General features: G+C 43.8%; 1 protein-coding gene across 3 annotated transcripts in view; it reads left to right on the top strand.

Moving 5' to 3' along the window:
- The first annotated feature begins 384 nt into the window (after positions 1-384).
- The window catches only part of SPPL2A (signal peptide peptidase like 2A), a 37,209-nt gene continuing 14,223 nt past the window's right edge, over positions 385-23,370 (top strand). The window contains exons 1-12 of one of the 3 annotated variants that reach the window (XR_014162895.1): positions 385-992; positions 7,026-7,145; positions 7,925-8,107; positions 8,989-9,072; positions 12,211-12,344; positions 13,941-14,089; positions 16,810-16,906; positions 19,596-19,697; positions 20,073-20,154; positions 21,469-21,543; positions 22,716-22,772; positions 23,101-23,154. Coding sequence is in view for 2 of the 3 variants with exons in the window: in XM_081888597.1 (XP_081744723.1) it covers positions 939-992; positions 7,026-7,145; positions 7,925-8,107; positions 8,989-9,072; positions 12,211-12,344; positions 13,941-14,089; positions 16,810-16,906; positions 19,596-19,697; positions 20,073-20,154; positions 21,469-21,543; positions 22,716-22,772; positions 23,101-23,154 (1,191 nt within the window). In the remaining variant the exon portion in view is untranslated. The remainder of the gene's footprint in view (positions 993-7,025; positions 7,146-7,924; positions 8,108-8,988; positions 9,073-12,210; positions 12,345-13,940; positions 14,090-16,809; positions 16,907-19,595; positions 19,698-20,072; positions 20,155-21,468; positions 21,544-22,715; positions 22,773-23,100; positions 23,155-23,370) is intronic. The other 2 variants (XM_081888597.1, XM_081888598.1) reach the window with 2 other exon arrangements.

The raw sequence follows: 23,370 nt of genomic DNA, 5'->3' as shown, positions 1-23,370 counted from the left end.
GGACCACACCTGGGGCAAATGACAGGCAACCTGGAATGTCACATGCATCCAAAAAGGGCAACATTGAGCGCATGATTACCAAATATTCTGAGTTTTACTAGCCTCAGCAGAAAATGCATTCCTTCTGTCCAATATAAAGATTTGGCAGGGGGCGGGGAATATTACACTATTAAAACAAAGACCAAAAGACTTGTCCTTGGGCCTTCTGAATAATAATAATAAAAACTCTTTAAAATTTAAAAATCTTATGCCCCACTCATACTCCCCAAAGGGAGCTCAGCTGGGCTTGCAACTTAAGAAAATACGGGGAGGTGGGGGGAAAAAAAGAGAATTTCAAGTGTTTTTAAATTGTGAAATTGCTCTGGAGAGGTTTCATATGGAGCCATACACCCTTGTCTCCTTTACAAAGCGAAAGGGAAGAGACACTTCGCTATTAGGCGTGTGTTGTTTTGGCTTTGGGGCAACTCTGAACAGGCGCAGGAACCCGGCGAGGAATTCTGAATATGCTCAGAGAACCGTCGGCCGCTCAAACTCGCCACATTTCCCTACCCGACAGCCGCCAAGCCCCGGGGCCTCAAAAATAAGCAGCCGTCTCTTTCCCCCCGCTGCCCAAAGGCCACGAGGGCTGCCCGAGAGAGACCTTTGAGACATCTTGGGCTTCCCCTCAGGCGGGCCGCCTCTCCCCGCGGCGAAATCCCGCCCAGAAAAAGGCGACCCGTTTGGGACTCGCCGCTTCAAGACGGCCGGCCGAAACGAAAGGAGAAGCGGAGGAGCTCGGCGGCGAGGAGGAGGGCGGCCGGCCTCGCGGATACGACGAGAGAAACCGGGGCGTGATTTCGTTTGGGTCTGTTTGTGAGTGGCGCGGAGGAGAAAGGCCGCAAGGTGCTGCGAGGGAAGAAGACCCGTTTCCAGACCCGGCGAGGAGTCGAGGAAGGAGGATGGGGGCCGCCCGGCTGCTCCGGGCCGCCCTTTGGGGCCTGCTCCTCCCGCTGGTAAGGGGTTTGCCTGGGCCCGGAAGCGGGCCTCCGAAGCACCGGGCGCCCGTCGTGCTACTCCGGCGTGCCCCGGGGTGGCGGTCGGGGCGGCTTCCTGAGGGAAACCTGGGGAAGCTTCCCTAGCGAGGGGCGTTTCTGAGGCGCAAGGGGCTCGGTCCCGTGTGTGTGTTTGTAATACCGGGTTCTTCTCAAATGCTTTGCCACGTAAACAGAATCACAGCCCGGGACTAACGAAACTATGGCTGTGGGTAGATCTGAGGGGTGGGAAGAAAAAAGAAACCTCCATGGCTATTGGTAGGACGGGGTGAGGAGCAAACCGGGACCGTGGCCATTGCCGGCGCTCCCGGCTTGCCTCCCTCCTCCAGGGGCACCGGATTAGGAACTGAATGTAATTAGATGGAATTAGAACCAGTGGTTCCCAACCCTTTAATTTTTTTTTTTCCATGCCCCACCTCAGCACCTCTAAAATCCTGTTATCTCCCCCTCCCGTGACATATTATTCTTATTATCCAAAAAGCGAGCTCCTGTTTGCGTGGAGGACGCCTAGAAGGCCATTCACTGTTAATACTGTAACTCATTCTTGAATTGCCCCCCTTGAAAATCAAATTGCTCCACTGTGGGGCTTGTGCCCATGTTGGGAACCAGGGAGATCTGATGGGAGATGGTGTGGGTTATTATTATCTTTTATCTGGCTGTTCCTATGAATTCACAAAATGCCTCCAGTTCTAGTAGGTAGGGCTTGGTTATGTCAAAGATTCCAGGAGGTAATGATGGGTCTCTGTGTAGACGTGTGCTGTAGGTATGTACAGTCATACCTCCAATGCTGTAAAGAAAAATATTGCATAGGAACCTGGAATGTAAGAACCATGAACCTGGGTAAGTTGGAGGTGGTCAAAAATGAGATGGCAAGAATAAATATTGACATCCTGGGCATCAGTGAACTAAAATGGACGGGAATGGGTGAATTCAGTTCGGATGACCATCATATCTACTACTGTGGGCAAGAAACCCGTAAAAGAAATGGAGTGGCCCTCATAGTCAACAAAAGATGGTTGGATAGTGTTTTCGAGGTTACCAGCATGAGTCTGACCAAACTGCGGGAGGCAGTGGAGGACAGAGGTGCCTGGCGTTCTCTGGTCCATGGGGTCACGAAGAGTCGGACACGACTGAACGACTAAACAACAACAACCTCGGGTTACAGACGCTTTGGGTTGTGCCTTTTCGGGTTGCGCACCACGCCGAACCCAGAAGTACCAGAACAGGTGACTTCCGGGTTTTGCCCTCGTGCATGCGCAGAAGCGCCAAATTGCAACCTGTGCGTGTGCAGACGTGACGCTGCAGGTGGCAAACGCTGCGGGTTGCGAACGTGCCTCCCGCACGGATCACGTTCGCAACCCGAGCGTCCACCGTGTATGTGTGTGTATGTACACACACCCTGGCATGATCTCATTCAGCGACTGTCGGGATAACCGCAAGGATGCAGGCCAAGTTTTATCCTTGCCCTGCCCCAAATGTCCCCGAGTACAGCACCCCCCCCCCAGCTTTCAATTTTGTGAGGGAAAGTCAAAGGGTGCAATTCACACCATTAGGTTTGGGAGCTAAACTTGCTCCCTGCCTTTGGTATCTGCAGGCAGGCATTGAGAATTATGCCTGAGACTTTATCTGCATCACCCCAACCGAGGTTGTGCTATTAATGTGATGCAATGGCTCTTAGATTGTTACCAGGCCTAAGTTTGTATTTGCAATCACTAATGCGGTTTTAAATAAATGATTTATTTGTTAGTTAGTTAGATTTCTGCAGCACCCTTCAACTGAGGATCGCACTGTGGTTTACAGTGTAAAAACACAAACACACATAAGGTAATAACAATAACACCACATGCACTTTAAGATTACTTAGCCAAAGACCTGGGAAGAAGAATGTATTCACCTGGCATCTAAAGATACGTAATAAAGGTGTCAGGCAAGCCTCCCTGGGGAGAGCATTCTACAAGTCAGGAGCCAACACAGAAAAGGCCCGTTCTCATGTTGCCACCAGCCGGACTTATTGTGCAGCACACGAAGAAGGACCTCAGTTGATGATTGTAGGGTCCAGGTTGGTTCATATGGGGAGGAGTGGTCCTTGATGTATTGTGTCCTGAGTCATTTAATGCTTTCTAGGTCAAAAGTAGCACTTTGATTTGGGCCCGGAAATTGGAAGCCAGCGCAGTTGGGCCAGGATTGGTGTTTTATGCTGAAACTATTGCCACTGAAATTTCAGAACCATCTTCAGAGGCAGCCCCACATACAACAAGTTACAGAAATCTAGCCTAGACATTACTAGAGTATAGACGACAGAAGTTAGGTTATCCCTCTCCGGATAGTGCAGCTTGGGCTACCAGCCAAAGCTGATGGAAGGCACTCCATGCTACCGAGGTCACCTGATCTTCAAGGGATCCTGAAATAACCCCAAGCTATGGACTTGCTTCTGCAGAGGGCGTGCAAACCGATCAAGAGCAAGCCACATCCCATTCAAATGGTCTAGGGAACCCCCTACTAACAGTGCCTCTGTCTTATCTGGAATGAGCTTCAGTTTGTTGGCTGTCATTCAGTCCAGGCAAGAAAACGGTCCAGCACATCCCATGCTACACCTACAGATGTAAAAAAAAAAGAGAGAAGTAAAACATCAGGAAGAACTTTCTGTTAGTAAGAGTTGTTTGACAGTGGAACAGCCTTCCATGAGAGGTGGTGGGTTCTCCTTCCTTGGAGGTTTTTGAGAAGAGGTTGGATGGCCATCTGTCATGTATGTTCTGGTTGAGATTCCTGCTTTGCAGATGGGTTGGACTTGTTTGGGAGTGAGAGGTTAGGGGGGAGTTGCAGGTGAAATGTTTCAGGCGTACTACTCTTCTGTTTCTGAGCTGCAGCTTCTAGTGAAAAGTACAATTGGGAGGAATACATTCTCTGAGAAGCAGCAGTTGTTGCTTTTTTATTACACACATTCTTTATTGTAACATGAAATTCTGTCCTTGGATGAGTGTTAGAAATAGGACTTGATTCTGAAGTATTAAATAAGTGTTTGTTGAAGCTTTTTAAATACTCTGCAAATCTGTATGAGGCAATTGATCCTTGATAAGTATTGTTACTATACTGTTACAATCTGAGAAATCTGAACATCCACAAATACCAGGGGTCAGCAAAATTTTTCAGCAAGGGGCCTGTCCACTGTCCCTCAGACCTTGTGGGCGGCCAAACTATATATATCTTTTTTTGGGGGGGGGGGACAAATTCCTATGCTCCACAAATAACCCAGGGATGCATTTTAAATAAAAACACATTCTACTCATGTAAACACCCACTGATTCCCGGACCATCCGCAGGCCGGATTTAGAAGGCGATTGGGCCAGATCTGGCCCCCGGGCCTTAGTTTGCCTACCCATGACTAATACTGTTGGTACTGTTTTCATTTCATCTCTTGTGCAAACTGTGTTTGGCCTATCAAATCCTTGCTTCTTAAACGAGGGTATGTTCAAGTTCTGTGCACCTTTGCGCAAGCCTGGAAGCTGCAGTTGACCATGGTTTCCTGTTATGTTATGTTTGGACCAGGAAACTATAGTTAATGGCTTCTAAACAAGCCAGGATTTCAAAGCATAGCTTAAAGTTATCTTTGTTTGGAAGCCCTTAACAGTAGTTCCTGGTTTACGCGTAATGGGAAGCTCTGGTTATCCTTGTCTTGCTGGTTGGTTTCTCATCTCACACCAAGGCATAGGTGCTTAATAATCCAGGATTTTATGGTCCCAACAAGGAACTACTGCAATGTACTACTGTATGTTGGGCTGCCTTTGAAAATGGTTCAGAAACCGCAGCTGGTGTAGAAACGGTTCAGAAATTGCAGCTGTCCAGTTGTTGACTGGGGCAGAACAATCTGAACATGTAACACTGATTCTGGAACAAATGCGCTGGGCTACCAGTGCTCAATTCAGAGTACTGGATTTGACCTATAAGGCCTATGCAGCTCAGGACTCCAGTGCTTTTCCCAGGAAGACATGCCTGGCACTATCTTTTTCTATTTTAGGCACTAGGAAAGGACTTTTCTCTTTACCCAGGCTTTTGGCTATTAATTAGAATGGTGGGATGGGATCAGTAAGCCCTGATGTGTTTTATCTGTTGAATTGTGCTTTTTATTTTCATTGGATGTTCTTAAATGGTTTTAATATAAGTCACCTTGGGTCACTGTGAGAAAAACTACTAACAAATATAATACAGTGGTGCCCCGCAAGACGAATGCCTCGCAAGACGAAAAACCCGCAAGACGAAAGGGTTTTTCGGTTTTTGCGACGCTTCGCTAGACGATTTTCCCTATGGGCTTGCATCGCAAGACGAAAGCCCATAGGGAAATCTCGGGGACCTTTTTTTAAATGCTGGCGGTGGGGAGCAAAGCCTTCCCCCCCCCCGGACTTCAGAAGAGGTCCAGGAAGGCCGGCGGGGGCGAAAGGTTTTCCTCCCCAACGCCAGCATTTTAAAAGCGGTCCGGGATAGCAGGGAAGCGCTTCCCGCTATCCCGGACGGCTTTTGAAGGCAGGCAGGGGGGGCAAAGACTTTTGCCCCCCCTGCCTGCCTAACCGGGGGCTTTTAAATCGCCCCGGGACTGTCCGGGGCGATTTAAAAGCCCCCGGACGGCTTTTGAAGCCTCCCCCCGCCGCCCGGCATCGGGGCATCGTCCCGATGCCGGGCGGTGGGGCAGGAACGCCTCCCCCAGCCGCCCGGCTTCGGGGCATCGTCCCGATGCCGGGCGGTGGGGCAGGAACGCCTCCCCCCGCCGCCCGGCATCGGGGCATCGTCCCGATGCCGGGCGGTGGGGCAGGAACGCCTCCCCCAGCCGCCCGGCATCGGAACGATGTCCCGAAGCCGGGCGGCCGGGCGAGAAAGCCTCCCCCCGCCGCCCGGCATCGGAACGATGTCCCGAAGCCGGGCGGCCGGGCGAGAAAGCCTCCCCCCGCCGCCCGGCATCGGAACGATGTCCCGAAGCCGAGCGGCGGGGCGAGAAAGCCTTTGTCCCCCCTGCCTGCCTTCCCAGGGGCTTTTAAATCGCCCCGGACAGCGGAGAAGTCCTCCGCTGTCCCGGGCGATTTTAAAATGCCGCCCGCCAGAAGAGGTCGGGGGAAGGCGTTTTCCATAGGAACGCATTAATTGATTTTCAATGCATTCCTATGGAAAACCGTGCATCGCAAGACAAAAAACTCGCAAGACGAAGAGACTTGCGGAACGAATTAATTTCGTCTTGCGAGGCACCACTGTAACTCAATGAAATTAACGTGTATCAGTTTATCAAGTATAGGGATGTGGATTGTTTCACCCTTTTGTTCCTGTCTTTATTTGTTCATGTAGAAAACTTTTAACCTGCCTTTCAATACACACACACACACAATACAGGGAACAGCAATCAAATCAGCAAAATATCCATAATAAAATAAAGAAGCATATACAGTGGTACCTTGGTTTAAGAACATCTTAGTTTATGAACAACTTGGATTAAGAACACTGCAAACCCGGAAGTAGGTGTTTTGGTTTGTGAACTTTGTCTTGGAAGCAGAACATGTTCCGCTTCCTGTTGAGTGTGTTCCCTTTGTAAATTGAGTCCCCCACTGCTATGGGAAAGCATGCCTTGGTTTAAGAACGGACTTACAGAACGGATTAAGTTCGTAAACCAAGGTACCACTGTATCAGTAAATATGTGTTAGGCTTATGCAAATTTCATAGTGCAAATTTCATAGTTTTTAATATGTTGTAGATCAAGCACATGCCAATGTTAGAGTCCCTTTCCCTCATGTTCTTAACATATTAATCTTTCAGTTTTTTGGGGGGTGGGAATCTGAGCTGTATGAAAATGCTCTGAAAGGCCCTGCTGTATTCCTAGTATTGGGATCCTAGTATTATGCTTTTATAAGAAATGATTTGGCATTGCATAATCTAAAACCCTTTCAAAATGATGCTAGTCAGCATTTTCATTCGTATTTTAAAGTGGTTAATGGAAAAAATCTTTTTCAATTATAGGTCAACGCCAGTCAAGGAATCTTGCATGCAATTCAGATCGATAATCCTCTGTTAACAAAGGACTACTGCATATATTATAACTCTGAGTGGACCTCCCTTCCTAGTGCCTTAAATAACGTTGTAAGTAATTATACTCTTGTATTTCCTAAGAATCAAGTGACTTTTCCTTGGGAAAATATGTCACAATCATTCACATCCTAATGGCACAATCTTTCCATCTAGACTATGCCCTGTATGGTATGGGTGTTCCAGAAAAGGCCCTTGAAGTAAGGCTAGATCTATGTGTGCAACAAAATGTAGTGAGAATGAAGTTGTTTTGAGGCCTGAAAAAGTAGAATGGTTTCAGATAATAGTTGCAAATATTCCCATGGTAAAAGAAACTTGCTGCAAACTGATGACTAGTCTGGATGATGGACTAGAGTTCTACATGCAAGGAGTGTTAACGTGGGGAAAACACGTAGAAACAGTATCCCATGCCAGCAGTCTGAGTGGTACAGTAAATACAATATTAAACTAAACCACTAAGGTGTCTGGAAGTACAGTTTCTTTGCCAGTGTGGTGTAGTGGTTAAGAGCGGTAGTCACGTAATCTGGGAAACCGGGTTCGCGTCTCCGCTCCTCCACATGCAGCTGCTGGGTGACCTTGGGCCAGTCACACTTCTGTGAAGTCTCTCAGCCCCACTCACCTCACAGTAGCCGCTTTGAGACTCCTGAAGGGGAGTGAAAGGCGGGATATCAAATCCAAACTCTTCTTCTTCTTCTTCTAACGACTTTTCAGCTTCATAGTGTCATGATCTTTATTCCATCTGTTTTCAGTAAATAATAAGGCTGTTAGATTAACTGCTTCAGCTATATTACAGAATTCTCTTGCACTTCCAATCTTTTCCTTTTGCATCTTAGACGTATACAAGACTGGAGATCTTGACCCCCAAATTGCTTTGCAGTCCCTCGGATGCCACTCATGAAACTGTCAAGGACAAAGCAATCGTTGTGTCGAGAGGAAACTGCACTTTTGTAGAAAAGGCAGAGATCGCTCAGAAACTCGGTGCTAAAATGCTGCTCATCGCCAGTGACACTGGCATAGTAAGTTCTAATAGACATGGCTGCTTTTGCATGAAAAATGTTTTGCTTAAATTGTGGCGGTTGTTTTTGTCTCTTTACTGTGGATTTCATTAAGGTGGCGGTGTTTTTCCCCTTTTTGAATCCAAGATGGCCATCTGACAGTAATCTAGAACTTGCCCAATTTTATTTGGCTCCTGAAGGCCCTACCAAATCTTAATCTAGGGTTAGGATTGAAGGGGCAAGGCTTCGGTCAGTTGCAAAGCAGTTCTATATTTTGGTGGCCATCATCATAAATACCCTTTCCTTCTTGCTGATATTGACGGTGAGAACTGAAGAGGGAAAATATTATATGGGTGATGGCGACAGATAAAAAGCTGGTGTACAAAATGGCACTCATAAAAAGCACTCCTGGCACTGCCAAGCACTTGTGCCTCTCCAGACAGCAGTGAGTCCAGGACTGACCCCAAGCTGCACACCTGATTTTTCAGATGAGTGCCATCCTGGACTGGTTGCATATAGGGCCGTAGCTAGGGGGTGGCGAGGTGGGCCCCAACCAGGGACACAGGTGATGGTAGGGCACAAAATCGGCTTAAAAATATGTCCATAAATTTAGATATTGAATATTGCCTCATAAGAAATGGTTTTAAATAGAGAGTGAATTGAATGGGGAGGAGAGGCAGAAAGAAGAGCTAATTTGTCTGTGGCTAATTTGTCTGGATTGTTCTGCCAGGGGCGCAAGATCACCTAGCTACAGCTCTGGTTGCATACCATGATCCAGATCTGCCATATTAATCTGCAGTAATATGTAGTATAGGCCTAGGGATAAGACAGAATGTTTTGATAGACTTTTAAGCAGAGATTCGTTCAGTAAAGCAGATGCATTATGAGTGTCCTTTTTCTAGGATACTCCTTATGGTAACAAGACTGCAAACATCACCATCCCAATTACACTTGTAAGCAATGAAGATATAATCAATTTGAAAGAGGTAAGTACTTTTCTGGATTGCTTCGGAAAATGGGAGTTGAAACGGGTTTGGAAATGAGATATTTTGATTTCACTTCTGGGCCTCTGTGGCGATCACACAGGGTCCCTGGACGTTTGACAGTCTATTGACCCTGTGCCACCACTGTGACTGCTTTCTTCGCTGCCACCAACCCGTTTCTCACGGGCACACACGGAGTCCAGACAGTTGTTAACATTAACAAATAATCAAGTTTATTTTTATAAGCATGAAAAAGCTTATGGTTTCAGTTAATTTTTCTTGGCAGTTTCTTAATCTTAGTTTCTTTACTGACCCAATGTTACTAACAACTTCAAACTGATTATCCCAACTAACTATCTGACTCCACCTAACAATTCCTCTCACTCTCTCACAACACAGCTCTACCAACCCACAGACCTCCCTCTTCCTTCTCCAACTCCCAACTCTCAACTGACTTTCACACAACTCCCCCTCTAACCCTAACTCCTCCTATCAGTTTCCACTGGCCAATCACATCATACTCATTTTAACCCTTTCCTTATGACCCACCTAGGAGGCAAACGCCACGTACTCCTTCTTCCCTCTTCTCCCCTCTTTCAGTACTTGGTCAGGTGAAATCCAATCAGATAAATACACTTTTTGCAGCATCTCGTTGTATCTCCTTTGCTCTTTTTTCAATTTCTGATTACTAGGATGGAAATTCCATAGATACTTTGAAGCCTCTGAAAATACCTTGCTATGTTGTCTTGACTTCAGTAACTTGTTTTTTATCTGCTCTGTTATGTTCCTAAAAAGGAAGAGAGATGCTGGATGAAACATCTTTTACCAAAACAAAGCACCTTAATAAAGGGCTGTATTCAACTCATTCCTACGCAGAGTTGAAATCAGAGGTCATGACTCACTCATTTCTTTCAATGAGTCTAGGACTTAGTTGGATACAATGACAATATTTGTGCATTATTTTCTTCTCTGACAGTTACTTGACCAATTTCCTCTTTTTTGTTTGTCTTTGTCAGCATTAATTTTTACCACTGTGTGTTCATTTTTCATTAGAACACTTGCAATCAGAATGAAGGAGCATGATGTACTTGGTTTATTAAATGACCATGGTAGATTATGTTTGCAGCTAAAATCCTCTTTTTTGCATCTTATTTTATTCATTTTGTGTTGCGGCTTTTCATACAGTGGTGATAAAGGTAGGAGGCAGTTTCTTAGAAGAATACAGTGGCCTGGTTTGCACATTGCACTAAGTGACCCATGGCTTAGCACAGAACCCTGGAAAGGAGATTGTGGCTACTCCTCCCAGTCATTTTGCTGTTGTGCTGCACTGAGCTACGTTTATGCATGGCTTAGTTTTTCATACAATAGTGACAAAGCATGGTAAGCCATGTTTAGCATGTTGTCCGAACCCTGGTTCATCAGTTACGGTAGTTCTCTTCACACTAACCACAAACTGCAACCAAGCTTTCTCCTATGATTTATGTCTCATGATTTTGTCGTCTGTGTGTGAAGGAAAAAACTTAAACACATTGCAGAGTTCCCAAAAAATAGACCAGAGGCAATTTCATCCAGCAGAGCTTTACTGAGCTCCCGGTGGAGTACAGGATCAGGTTTAAGGTGCTGGTTTTAACCTTTAAAGCCCTATACGGCCAAGGACCCTCATACCTACAGGACCGCCTCTCCTGGTATGTCCCATGGAGGACAGGGAGGTTAGGCTAGCCTCAACCAGAGCCAGGGCTTTTTTGGCTGTGGCTCCAATCTGGTGGAACGCTCTGTCACAAGAGACGAGGGCCCTGCGGGACTTGACATTTTTCTGCAGGGCCTGCAAGGCAGAGCTGTTCCACCAGGCCCTTTCGCCAGGGCACAGCCTGACCCCCTCCTTTGGCAATCCTCGCAGAACTCTAGCCCAATGGTTGCCATTGATCTGATTTGAACTGATTTTATAATGAAATGATTTTAGAATGTTTTATCATTTTACTGTTGTTAGCCGCTCTGAGCCCAGCTTTGGCTGGGGAGGGCGGGATATAAATAAATTTTTTTACTATTATTATTATTACTGCTACTGAAGGCAAATGAGCATAATGGTCACAAATCCAATACATTCAGGACTGGCACAGTCCATAAGAAATGCAGTCGCAACAGACTTATCTTAAACTTAACAATAATTTATAAGACTAAACCTTAACACTATGGCATACAGAACAGAACACCACATAAGAACAATGACATAGAAAAAGAAAGTGAGTTCAGGCTCCTTCTGGCCTTACCATTATAGTCAGCATAACCTTGACAGAAAGGATAACAGAACCAGTTTAAACCAGTTTAAACCCTAACGTCAGAAACCTCCTGCTTTCACATAGACAAGCTTCAAGAACCCTCTTGAATTAAGCAGAACAGGAAAGATCGCTACACATCAGATTCGTCCAGGAGAGCTGAAGCATGAAGCTGGGTTCAGACGACACACTAAACCAAAGTATGGATTAGCTCAATGCAGCACAGCAGCAAAATGATTGGGGATGAGTGCTAGGCATGCCCTCCGAAAGGTCTGGTGGGGCCTGCTGAGGCTGTGACAGACTCCATTGGGCCCTCCTGCTGCTATGATGGGGAGGGCCCGATGGAGCCCACCTAGCTGCGGAATATTGAGGGGGGCCTGACATGCAAACCAGGCCAATGGGTGAAGATTGAGCTGTGAATAGTTTTATTGCTGCAGTCTTCTACATTCACATCATGAATGAGAATTGCTTCTTGGTGGCCAGTGTTTTTGTACATTGGAAAAGGGTTTATTCTCTTTCCTGATTTTTTTTTTTCATGTTCTCCCTGCTTCTCCACTATGTCCTTTCTACAACCTTGTGAGGTTGGTTAGGCTAGCAGGGCTCAAAGTCATCCAGTGATCTTCAGGGGGGTTTGTACTTTCATCTCCTCATTCAAACCTAGAACCACCCTAGCTGTTTTCGTGTTCTGGCTGTTTGATGTGCTACAGATGACTAAAATATGCACCTGTAAGCAGGTGGGTTGGTAAAGGAAAGTGGACTTCCTTGCCAGGCTATGTTTCGGAATATCCCAGAATCGTGGTCAGATATTGAAATGTAAAGCACCTTCTTTCAACAGACATCTCTAATCCGATGCTTTTATAATTTCCAGGATCTTGGAAAGAACGTCAACGTGACATTATATTCACCACCTCACCCAAAATTTGACTTCAGCATGGTGGCTATCTTTCTAATTGCTGTGGTCTCTGTAGCATTGGGAGGCTACTGGAGCGGAATGGCAGAGCTGTAAGTTTCCTTGGTTTAACCTTAATATATGAAAAGTTCCTGTTACTGGACAACACATTTGCTGCTACAGGGACAATTTTGCTTTGTGTGTTTGTTCTCTCTTTCTCTCAAACAGTTCCACTGGAGATCGCTCTTTCTCTCAATCAGTAAATATGTGGGGATCAAGGTCTTGGTCGATAGGTTGTATGGGAAGAGCAAAAGATGGTGAAAAATCCATTGATTTGCAACTGGGCAATAGACAGTAGTTAGAGCATCTTTCAGGTAGAGCTCAGAAAGACCTCCGTCTGAAACCCTGGAGAACTGCTGCCATCCAATGAACAAGATGGACCACACAGATTTCCCAATAAATCCAGTATCCTGTTCATGGATAATTCCATCTGAGCAGGACAACCAGCTGGATACAACCCGGTGGAGTACAGGATCAGGTTTAAGGTGCTGGTTTTAACCTTTAAAGCCCTATACGGCCTAGGACTCTCGTACCTATGGGACCGCCTCTCCTGGTATGTCCCACAGAGGAACTTACGATCTTCAAACAAAAACATCTTGGAGGTCCCAGGCCACAGAGAGGTTAGGCTGGCCTCAACCAGAGCCAGGGCTTTTTCAGCTGTGGCTCCGATCTGCTGGAACGCTCTGCCACAAGAGACCAGGGCCCTGCGGGACTTGACATCTTTCCGCAGGGCCTACAAGACAGAGCTGTTCCACCAAGCCTTTGGCCAGGGCACAGCCTGACTCCCTCCTTTATCAATCTTCACAGAACTCTAGCCCAATGGTTGCCATCAATCTGATTTGAATTAATTTTATAATGAAATGATTTTAGAATGTTGTATTATTTTATTGTTGTTAGCCGCCCTGAGCCCGGCTTCGGCTGGGGAGGGCGGGATATAAATAAATTATTATAATTATTATTATTATGCCAGAAGCATTCCCATGGAGAAGGCCCAGTTTGATGGTAGACTTGTGTGGCTTTGTTAAGGGCCTCCAAAAAGCATTAGGGTCCACACAGTCTGATTGGACCAAATTAGTAACCCTGCCAAGTGCACTGCTTAGAGATGAGCTGAATACAGAAAGGAATCTCATTAAAGGTGATGTTTATTCAATATAAATATGCATCAAATCTATAACTGATAATTACTTGATTTTTAATTTTGTAGTGTTTTCTCCATGGGGACACTTTTGGCACAATGCCTGGAAAATACTGTTGGCATTGAAAAGCCACATGGACTGTTAAGGAATAGGTTTCCTGGAAAACCTGTGCAGAATTTCAAGTCTGATGCTTCTTATGGGCATTTCTCCACCAGAACAACTAGAAAAAGCATTCCTATAGGGAAGTCCTAAGAGCAGGTGTCTTTTGTGACTGAAACGTATTAAGTTCATATTAATACTAATGAATGGACTAATAAATATTAAGCTCTGCATATGCCATAAGATAAATATATATTCATTCTATGAACCATGATGTAATCTTGCTGAATGTTGCTTAATTGAGAAAAGCCAATCCATCACTAAAGCAGAAAGAAACATCCACATATTGACCTATGTTGAAAATGTTAACAAGATGCAGTGAGAACCTATAACTGCTTCTGTTTACCCTCACAGTGAGAGTCTGAAGCGGTCGTCAAATGATGGAAACAGCGACTCATCAGAAAGTGAAGAAAACGTGGTTTTAACTCCTATGACTGCTGTTTTCTTTGTTGCCATCTGTTGTATTATGCTGGTCTTGATGTACTACTTCTACAAATATCTAGGTAAGGAGACATTTGGATTTATTCTGGTCTGACTTTCTGAACTTGCCATGCCTGCTTCCTGCTGAGGTGGTAGGCTTGGGTCCGGGTTGCAAGTGGGGGCTTGATGATGGAATGCCCCATAAAAAAAGAAAGAAAACATTCTGGCGAGACTTTTTCCTGATACGCTTTGTTTCTTATAGGGAGGGATTTTTTATTATTATTTCTTAGTGTTTCTGGAGGAGTCTGGAGTGGTTCAGCCCCAATTTCAAGCTTACAGACTCAGTGAAAACTGGGGCCCTGCCTGAATTCCACACTGAATTTATATAGCTTTATTTAGTTCTACGTGGGATGCACCTTCTGTTCTCCTTCTGTTTGATTTTATATATGCAAGCATATTCTCTACTTTTGCCCACAAGGAGGCTGTAGCTCAGTGGATATTTTTATAATAAATATCCACTAAGCTACAGCCTCCTGGGGTGGGAGAGAGAGATGATAGATAGATAGATAGATAGATAGATAGATAGATAGATAGATAGATAGAGGTAAAGGGACCCCTGACTTAGTGGCTTAGTCATGCTGGTCACATGACCCGGAAGCTATACGCCGACTCCCTCGGCCAATAAAGCGAGGTGAGCGCCGCAACCCCAGAGTCGGCCACGACTGGACCTAATGGTCAGGGATCCCTTTACCTTTACCTTTTAGATTCCAATGTATAGTTAGCAGAGAAAAAAAAGTTGCAGAATTCCCCAAAAATAGACCAGAGGCAATTGTATTTCATCCAGCACAACTTTACTGCTACTGAAGGCAAATGAGCATAATGGTCACAAATCCAATACATCCAGGATTGGCACTGTCCATAAGAAATCCAGTTGCAGCAGACTTAACTTAAACTTACAATAACTTTGTAAGTCTGAACCTTAACACTAAGCATACTCTATACAGAACACCACAACAGAATGAAGAGAGCCCGTGTGGTGTAGTGGTTAAGAGCGGTAGTCTTGTAATCTGGGGAACCGGGTTCGCATCTCCGCTCCTCCACATGCAGCTGCTGGGTGACCTTGGGCCAGTCACACTTCTCTGAAGTCTCTCAGCCCCACTCACCTCACAGAGTGTTTGTTGTGGGGGAGTAAAGGAAAGGAGAATGTTAGCCGCTTTGAGACTCCTTAAAGGGAGTGAAAGGCGGGATATCAAATCCAAATCCAAAGAGAGATAGAAAGAGAAAGTGGTACCCAGGCTCCTTCTGGCCTTTCTTTTATAGTTAGTATGACCTTGACAGAAGAGATAACAGACCCAGTTTAAGCCAGCTGTACTCAGCTTCTCTGAAGGCATAATCCAAACATCACAAAGCTTCTGCTTGTTTCTTTCACACAAAGAAGCTTCCAGAACCCTCTTGAACTAAGTAGAATAGGAAAGATCTCTACACATCAGATCAGTACAGTGGTACCTCGGGTTATATACGCTTCAGGTTACAGACTCTGCTAACCCAGAAATAGTACCTCGGGTTAAGAACTTTGCTTCAGGATGAGAACAGAAATCGCACGGCGGGAGCGGGAGGCCCCATTAGCTAAAGTGCTTCAGGGTAAGAACAGTTTCAGGTTAAGAACGGACCTCTGGAACAAGTTAAGTTCTTAACCGGAGGTACCACTGTACTTTCTGCACTAAGAAATGGAAACTGACAACAGGAAGGAGATAGCAGTATGAGAGAGAAGGGAAGAAGCAACTGTCAGCCCAAAGCAACACCAACCCAGGACTGGCTTCAGGGCAAAGCATATTTCCTCAGGAAAATGCATGAAGACAACAGTGGCTGCAATCCTAGATATACTTACTAGGAACTGAACTCTGTTGACCTCAGTAGCAGCGTTTACTTCTGAGAGAACATGCTCAGGATATTAGCCAGAGAGTGTTTGCGTATGGTAGAATCATAAATCAAAATAGACGGACATAAAAATGTAATAACATCCCGGAGAAGGCAATGTTACATTTCATACGCTACATTCCATATTGCTAAGAATAAAAAAAACAAAATAGTAAGTGATACAAGGGAGGTGAAGAAAATGAGGCAAAGGGAACTGTAAAAGGAAAGTAACATTTGAAAGAGCACAGGCATGAATTCCAGATTTTCATAGATAACTGCTGAAAACCAGTGTTGTGGACTGGTATTGTTAATATAATTAATGAAATTCCACCAAGCCACATAAGGAGGGCTTTGCCCTGTATAACTCTTACATTCAATGTTACCACAATGCAAGGTCCAAAATTTCTAGGTTTTCCATTTTGAGCAATCGAAAGCTACACAGCCATTGGTAAAAAGATTAGAAGTGCCTTAGCTCTGGTGTTCATATTTATGTCTTCAGACATAATTTGCAGTGGTTCGGTCACAATGGCCGTAATTTCTTTACACTTTGTTCCAAAAAGCATTAGCCAATGGACACTCCCACAATCAGGGGCAGTATGCACCCCTGCAATTGCAACCTGACCAGCACATGGGAGTAAAGTTGGGTGATATTTGTGAGATCTGAACAGGTGTCCTGCACTCGCATTATATTTATTTTAGGATATGTTCCCAAACATGATACAGACTTTGCTGGTCTAGTGGTCCACATAGTCTTCCATTGTGCATCATCAATAATTCCATCCAGTTTGGCATGAGCAATCTTTTTTTTTTTTTTTTTGAAAAATTTGTAATGGCATGCTTCTGGCAGCTTGTATACAATGTATCCTTATTTTCCTTTTTTGTCCAGTGTATGCCGTCATCACAGTTTTCTGCCTTGCATCTGCATCAAGCCTGTTCAACTGTCTTCATGCCATAGTTAGAAAAATACCTTATGGGCAATGCAGGTACAGTCCATAACTCCATATGACTTTCCTAAATAGCTTTGCGGCTAAGAAAAAATATGTTATGTGGTCAGGCTTTTGGCTTGTAAAATGAATGCTTTCCTCTTGTGTCTCACTTGATGAGTCGACTACCCAGTTGTCATCCACTCACATCTCCACTTGCTCACCTGATTCCATATCCTTCTGTTTCCCAACCTGCTGTTATTCCCCTCTTTTTCACACAATTAATCTCTATATCTCCCTATCCAACACCTCTTCCTCCTTTCATCCTGCATGCAAATGTGCCCCTGTCTTCCCTATTCCTCAAAAAACCATCCCTTAACCCACCTTTCCTCTCCAGCTGCTATTCTTCTCCCCTTTGCCTCCAAACTCTGGGAGTGTGCTGCTGTTTTAACTTTCTCTCCTTCTCTGCTTGTGACTTCCTCCAATCCAGTTTACACCCTTTTCAGTCCATTGAAGTTGCCCCCAGAAAAATCACTCCTTGCTGCAAAATCTAATAGTCTCTGTCTTTGTTCACTTCTCATTCTTCTTGTCCTTTCCTCTGCCCTTGATACAGATGGTCTGTTTCCACCCCCTCTCTCCTGCTTGACTCCTTTAAGCCAGAAGCCTCTGTGATGTTGTCCTCACTATGTTCTCTTCCTATCTGTCTAATCATTATTTCAATGTTTATGTAGGTGGAAGCTCATTTCCTGTTTTCCTTCTCTTTGCTGTGACTCAGAGAACTGTTCTTGGCTTTTTGCTCTTTTTTCTTAAAATTCTCATCAGTAGTTCCTACATGCACATGACATTTCTCACTCCAATCCTACACCTCAGTCTTACCAGATTTCTGTTTGCATGTCATTGCCCAAAACTCAATATGCCAAAGACTGGATTTCTCGTCTTTCATCCCAAGCCCTTCTCTCCTTATAACATTGCCAGTGTTACCATATGCCTTGTTGATCAGGCATTCAGCCTAGGCTTTATATTATATTCCTCTCATTTTCTCTCCCTGTTCAGTCCGTTACCAAGATTAATAACTTTTCTCTTTATCCCCTCAGCAGAAACTCTGCTTCATCTTTTGGCTGGCTGTCGCTAGACAATCTGCAACCTTCTCTTTTCTTCTGTGGACTTGTCTTGGTCCCTTTAAGACAGGCTTCCTCAACCTTGGCCCTCCAGATGTTTTGAAACTACAGTTCCCATCATCCCTGACCAGCGGTCCTGCTAGCTAGGGATCATGGGAGTTGTAGGCCAAAAACATCTGAAGGGCCAAGGTTGAGGAAGCCTGCTTTATGCTACTCTACTGCCAAACCATTCACCTTTCATGTTACTTTGATCGCATGATGTTTCTCCTTAGACCCCTTCATTGGCTTCCTTTCAATTCCCAGATCCAACATGAGTTCCTTGCCCTTGCTGTCAGAGCCCTCCACCCCCTTATCTTAAATGTTTGGATCTGCCTGCCAGAACACTTACATAATGCCACCTCTTTCTTCTTCCAATTCCTTCTCGGTATGGCTAGAGACTGAGCTACGAATCAGGAAGTTCCTGTTTCACCTCTGCCATGAGTTCACTAGGTGACCTTAGGAAAGCCATTCCGTCAGTTGCTTCTCTTCCTCCCCTCCACCTCCCACCCAAATCTGCAACAATATTTATCGGGTTGCCATGTGGGTTGCAACTTGATAATACACATGAAGTGCTTTGAACACTCTGCAAGTATTAGAAGTTATTACTAGAGGAAGCTGCAATATACCCGTATTTTTCGCTCTATAAGACGCACCCGACCATAAGATGCACCTAGTTTTAGAGGAGGAGAACAAGAAAAAAAATACATTCTCTTCCTCTCTGTGCAGCGCCTCTCCAGCAAAGAGGGAGGAGAAACGGAAGGGGCCATAGTTATCAGCCTTCCCTTTTTTTGCGGGAAATTCCCTTATTCCAGCGCCATTTCCTGCTGCTATCACGGATTGTTAGATATCCTGTAGACTGTCCCCGGGACAGGTGAGGCTGCTGATCCCTTATTTTTGAGGCTGCTGATCCCTTATCCCTATGGAAGGGGCGCTGCGCAGCTTTCCCTCTCTGCGCAGCGCCTCTCCAGTGAAGTGAAGTCAGAACAGCAAGAGGGATCGCTGCGCAGCGAAAGCAGTAATCCCTCTTGCTGTTCTGGCTTCTGGGATAGCCACTTCAAGCCTCTTCAGGGCAGGGGAAGCGTCCCTCCCGTTGCCCTGAAGAGGCTTCGCGCGGCTATCCTAGAAGTCAGAACAGCAAGAAGGATCGCTGCTTTCACTGCACAATGATCCCTCTTGCTGTTCTGGCTTCTGGGATAGCTGCGCAGCCTGCATTCGCTCCATAAGACGCACACACATTTCCCCTTACTTTTTAGGAGGGAAAAGGTGCGTCTTATAGAGTGAAAAATACGGTAGTGACTGAGTCCACCAGCTCACTGATTGTCCAGGGTTTCGGACAATAATCTCTCCCATTCCTACTTAGAGATTCTGGGGACCAAACCTGGGACTTTCTGCGTGGAAAACAGTTGCTCTGCCTCAGAGCTACGGCCCTTCCCCATACAAAAAATATACTTTGACTGGAATGCAAAACCCCCAGAGAAAATTGCTCTGGATGATGCCTGTAGCTGGCAAGCTGCCCTTGTTGGTATCTGTTGGAGAACTAGATGTATTATTTGCTGTATTTATAACTTATTATTGTCCCACTTTATTTTTAGGTTTCCATGCTGGGACAGATTCCTCGAAGTGAGACTCTTTTTTCTCGCTCTAATATGCATAACGACATCTGTTGTTTGGGCAGTGTTTCGTAATGAAAATAGGTATGTGAATAGTTCTCAGATTCAGAATTGAAATGATGAGAAATGCTAGCTTTGTTGCTTTCTAAATCTGTGTTGCCTTCAAAATATTTAGGCCAGGGTCCAAATCCTGCAGAGTCAGACAGGCTTTTCCATTTTCTCTTTCCATTTTCCCCTTCTGCTCTCCCCCGTCCAGAACCATATGATGCTATTGCACGAGCCTCTTTGAATCTTAGCATTACAGCTCAATCCTATACATTTTTGCATCAAAATTAATTGCACTGTTTTCAATTGGGTTTACTCTGTAATAAGTGAGTTGAGGATTTTAGCTTTCACCTATTTGCAATATTTTGTCCCTGTGTTTTACTGCAACAATTTATTTTTTATTTTTTGTTCTAGCTGGGTATGGATTTTGCAAGATATCCTGGGAATTGCTTTCTGCGTGAACTTTATTAAAACACTCAAATTGCCCAACTTTAAGGTACAGTAAGCTTTCCGTCTAGCTAAAATACACAAAGAACACCAATTTCAGAGAGTGTGTGCTGTGTTGGACTGCAGAAAAGGTTGAGTCAATTTTTGCAGCTTAAGCTATGGTTGGCTAGACTGAGCATCTGATGGAAGTAGGCTGTGTCAAATACAGCTCCCAAACCACATCAATTTCTTTTTAAAGTGCTACTGGCTCAGTTTTTCAAATTGTGGTTTGGAGGGCTGGAAATGACCTTGTAGGCTCATGTGTTTATCCTCTTCCTCAGGCGCCATCACTTTCAGTTTCTTGTTTAGTGCTAACCATAGTTTGCCATGATGTTCAGATTGGCCAAGAATGATTTGTGTTTCCATCCAGGCCATAACGGCAAACTGTGGTTAGCACTAAACAAGAAATTAAAAGTGATGAGGGAAGCAAAAGAGAATGAACGAGCTTGCAGTTAGTTTTCAATCCTCTGGACAATATATGTTAAAGACATACGCTGGATTAAAAATCTAGTGGCAGGGTATGCAATGTACAGTATGTGTGGATGCAATTCAAATAATGGGAATACCAACTACTATTTCAAAAATATTTAGTTCTAAGTTGTAGTCCTAAACATAAGTTTAGGAAGTGAAATAAAAAATGTTTTGAAATTACTTCAGATTTTTATTTTATGGATAAAATAATTCTGTTTTCAAAATGAATTGCTAGTGCATGCTGAATATTGTTTCTTGTATTGAATTGTATTTATCCTTTATACTTAAACTTTCTTTGATAACCACACTAAATGGTGGTTAATTCAAATATCAGTGGAAGCTTCCAATTTCCTCCTTGTGGCATGCTAGAGAAGAGGGATCTTTTTGGAGATGCTTGATGCATTCTCTTAACACTAGCTAAACCATTGTTTAGCACTGTGCCCAAACTAAGCCAAAGTCTCAGTGTTATGGGCACAAGTTTAACGTGCCTGACTGAAGGAAAGGAAAGGACTTCTCTAGTGTTTTAATCTTACTTTCACGGGACCCTGACTATTGTTGGGTACCAACCAAACATGATTTAAAATAATCACCTTTCACTTTTGAAATGGCGGGTTATTGAGCTTTCTTGGCAACTAGCCATGAGTTTCTTCTAGCCATACAGTTCATACATAATGCTAAGCCAGCTTTCACTCAGGTTTGTTCTGGTTGATACACATTGCTTTAAACGATGGTTTAGTGTTACAAGCAAATGTTGCCAATTTATTTAAATAGTATGATGTGATTGTGCTATTTTTGTAAGTGTTAATGACTGCTCATGAGCTTTATAAAAATAACTCTTTTTTCTGTTCTCTAGTCATGTGTTATTCTCCTTGGTCTCCTTCTTGTATACGATGTATTTTTTGTCTTCGTCACACCATACCTTACAAAAGTAAGTATGCAGGTTTATAACTATGTTTTTCATTAAAGCACACCAATATTGTACGTATTAAAGTGTATTTTTTATTTATTTTTAGTTTTTATTTATACTTCTCAGGTTTAGACATTTCATTAGTTTTACAATCAATTTAACATTTCAAAGTTTGACTTCCTTCCCCCTCTTTCTGTGGTTCCTTAAATGTATTTTTTAAAATATCTTTTGCATATCCAAATTCATTTAATTTGCTCATTTAATTATTAATTAAATATATACCAGAAGCAGTATAGAGTGTGCATAGAAGGTTTGTTCCATTTCAAAGATCTGGGTAAAAAGAATTGTTTTTACCTTGTGCCTAAATGAGACCAACATGAGGGATAACTGAGCATCACTTGGTAGTTAAATGCACCTGAAGAGAGACCTGACAAAATAGGAGACAAGTACTGTGAATCACTTGCATTTTAATATTTTAGAAATTAAAAAAACTGGATTCTAATAAGAGTGAATCCTAAGATTATTCTGAGCAGTTCTAAAGTAAGCCATGAAGCCTTGGGTCTTGCAGAGTACAGTCTAGAGCCTTTGAGTGGCACTGTGATACCACAAACTTAGAATAACTTCCCAATGTTGTGTTCTGCATAACTCCTGCAAGATAGGCTACAGGACCCCTAATTCTGATTGCCTTAAAGCAACAACCAAATTGCCTTAGTGGCCTTATTGCCGAAACACAGAGAGTAATGTTTGAAAAGAATACAGAGTTAATATCCACGTTTGAAACTACTTCTTTTAACACACTGAAGTTCAAATTGCCTTTTCCATTGTTGGCGTCTGCTTTTGATTCTTCTGTATCTGGTGAAATTTTATTAAATTTGCACGGTTTCAAGCTTATTTGGAAATTAAACCTGCAGCAGGATTTATACCCAATACTTCTACAGAAGTTGACTTTGGGTTAATTCTGCTTTTCAGAAAATTAGATCTCTTTCATGCTGTTCTGTACACTTGGGTTCATGAACCGATTCTGTTTTCTTTTTGTGCATTCTGTTTCACACGGAGTTGCTGAGGAATGTACTGCCAAAATACATTGTAAGAGGATTACATTAGATTCTGAATGTTTAAGAATATAAACAATTAAACCCATGTACTTGCTAGGTGAAGGATTCAGTATCACAATGCTCCATTTAAAATTTCAGAGTGGAGAAAGTATCATGGTTGAAGTGGCAGCAGGTCCTACGGATAGTGGTGAAAAGGTAAGCATATAATCATTTGATAAATACATAATTTATACTCATGCTATGTAAGGAATTATCATATTGTGTTTTCATAGCTGCTACTGCATTGAGTTTGCACTAACGCAGAATCCGGTTAAAGTTTAGCACTTTGCTATCCTTTTGACTTTCGTTGCGTGCGATAATGAAAGATGTGCTTAACTCTTTCAACCAAAGGGAATCTAAAGTGCTGCACTTGGCCTGAATTTTGCCCTAAATATTTACGTGCAACATGTTCACAGAATATAGCCATTTTTTCCCTACCTTCTTTTAAAGTATTAAATGCTTGTTGACTTGGGTTTGATCCTAGAATGATGGAAGCTTGGTGGAAGCCTCTGCTGGGCGGTCAGCTCCTCATGAGAAAGTAAGGATTGTATTTAAGATCCTCTGAAAAAGAATAGCATTTGGGATTGGTGGGAATCTCGAATCTCTGTCTCTCCCTTTCCAAATTTATTTATCCAGGGCCTGGATATCAGTGTTCCCCAACCACCCTTAAAATCAGCACTGTTTTTCTCATTTCACATGGTGCATTTTCTTAACATTCTTGTGCGTAGTGTCTGTTCGTCATCCATATGCATTG

The sequence above is a fragment of the Podarcis melisellensis genome (assembly GCF_964234715.1).
Source record: "Podarcis melisellensis genome assembly, chromosome: 14".
NCBI classification, from domain to species: Eukaryota; Metazoa; Chordata; class Lepidosauria; order Squamata; family Lacertidae; genus Podarcis; species Podarcis melisellensis.
Note: the sequence above shows the minus strand (reverse complement) of the source record. Positions and strands in the feature narration are given on the sequence as shown.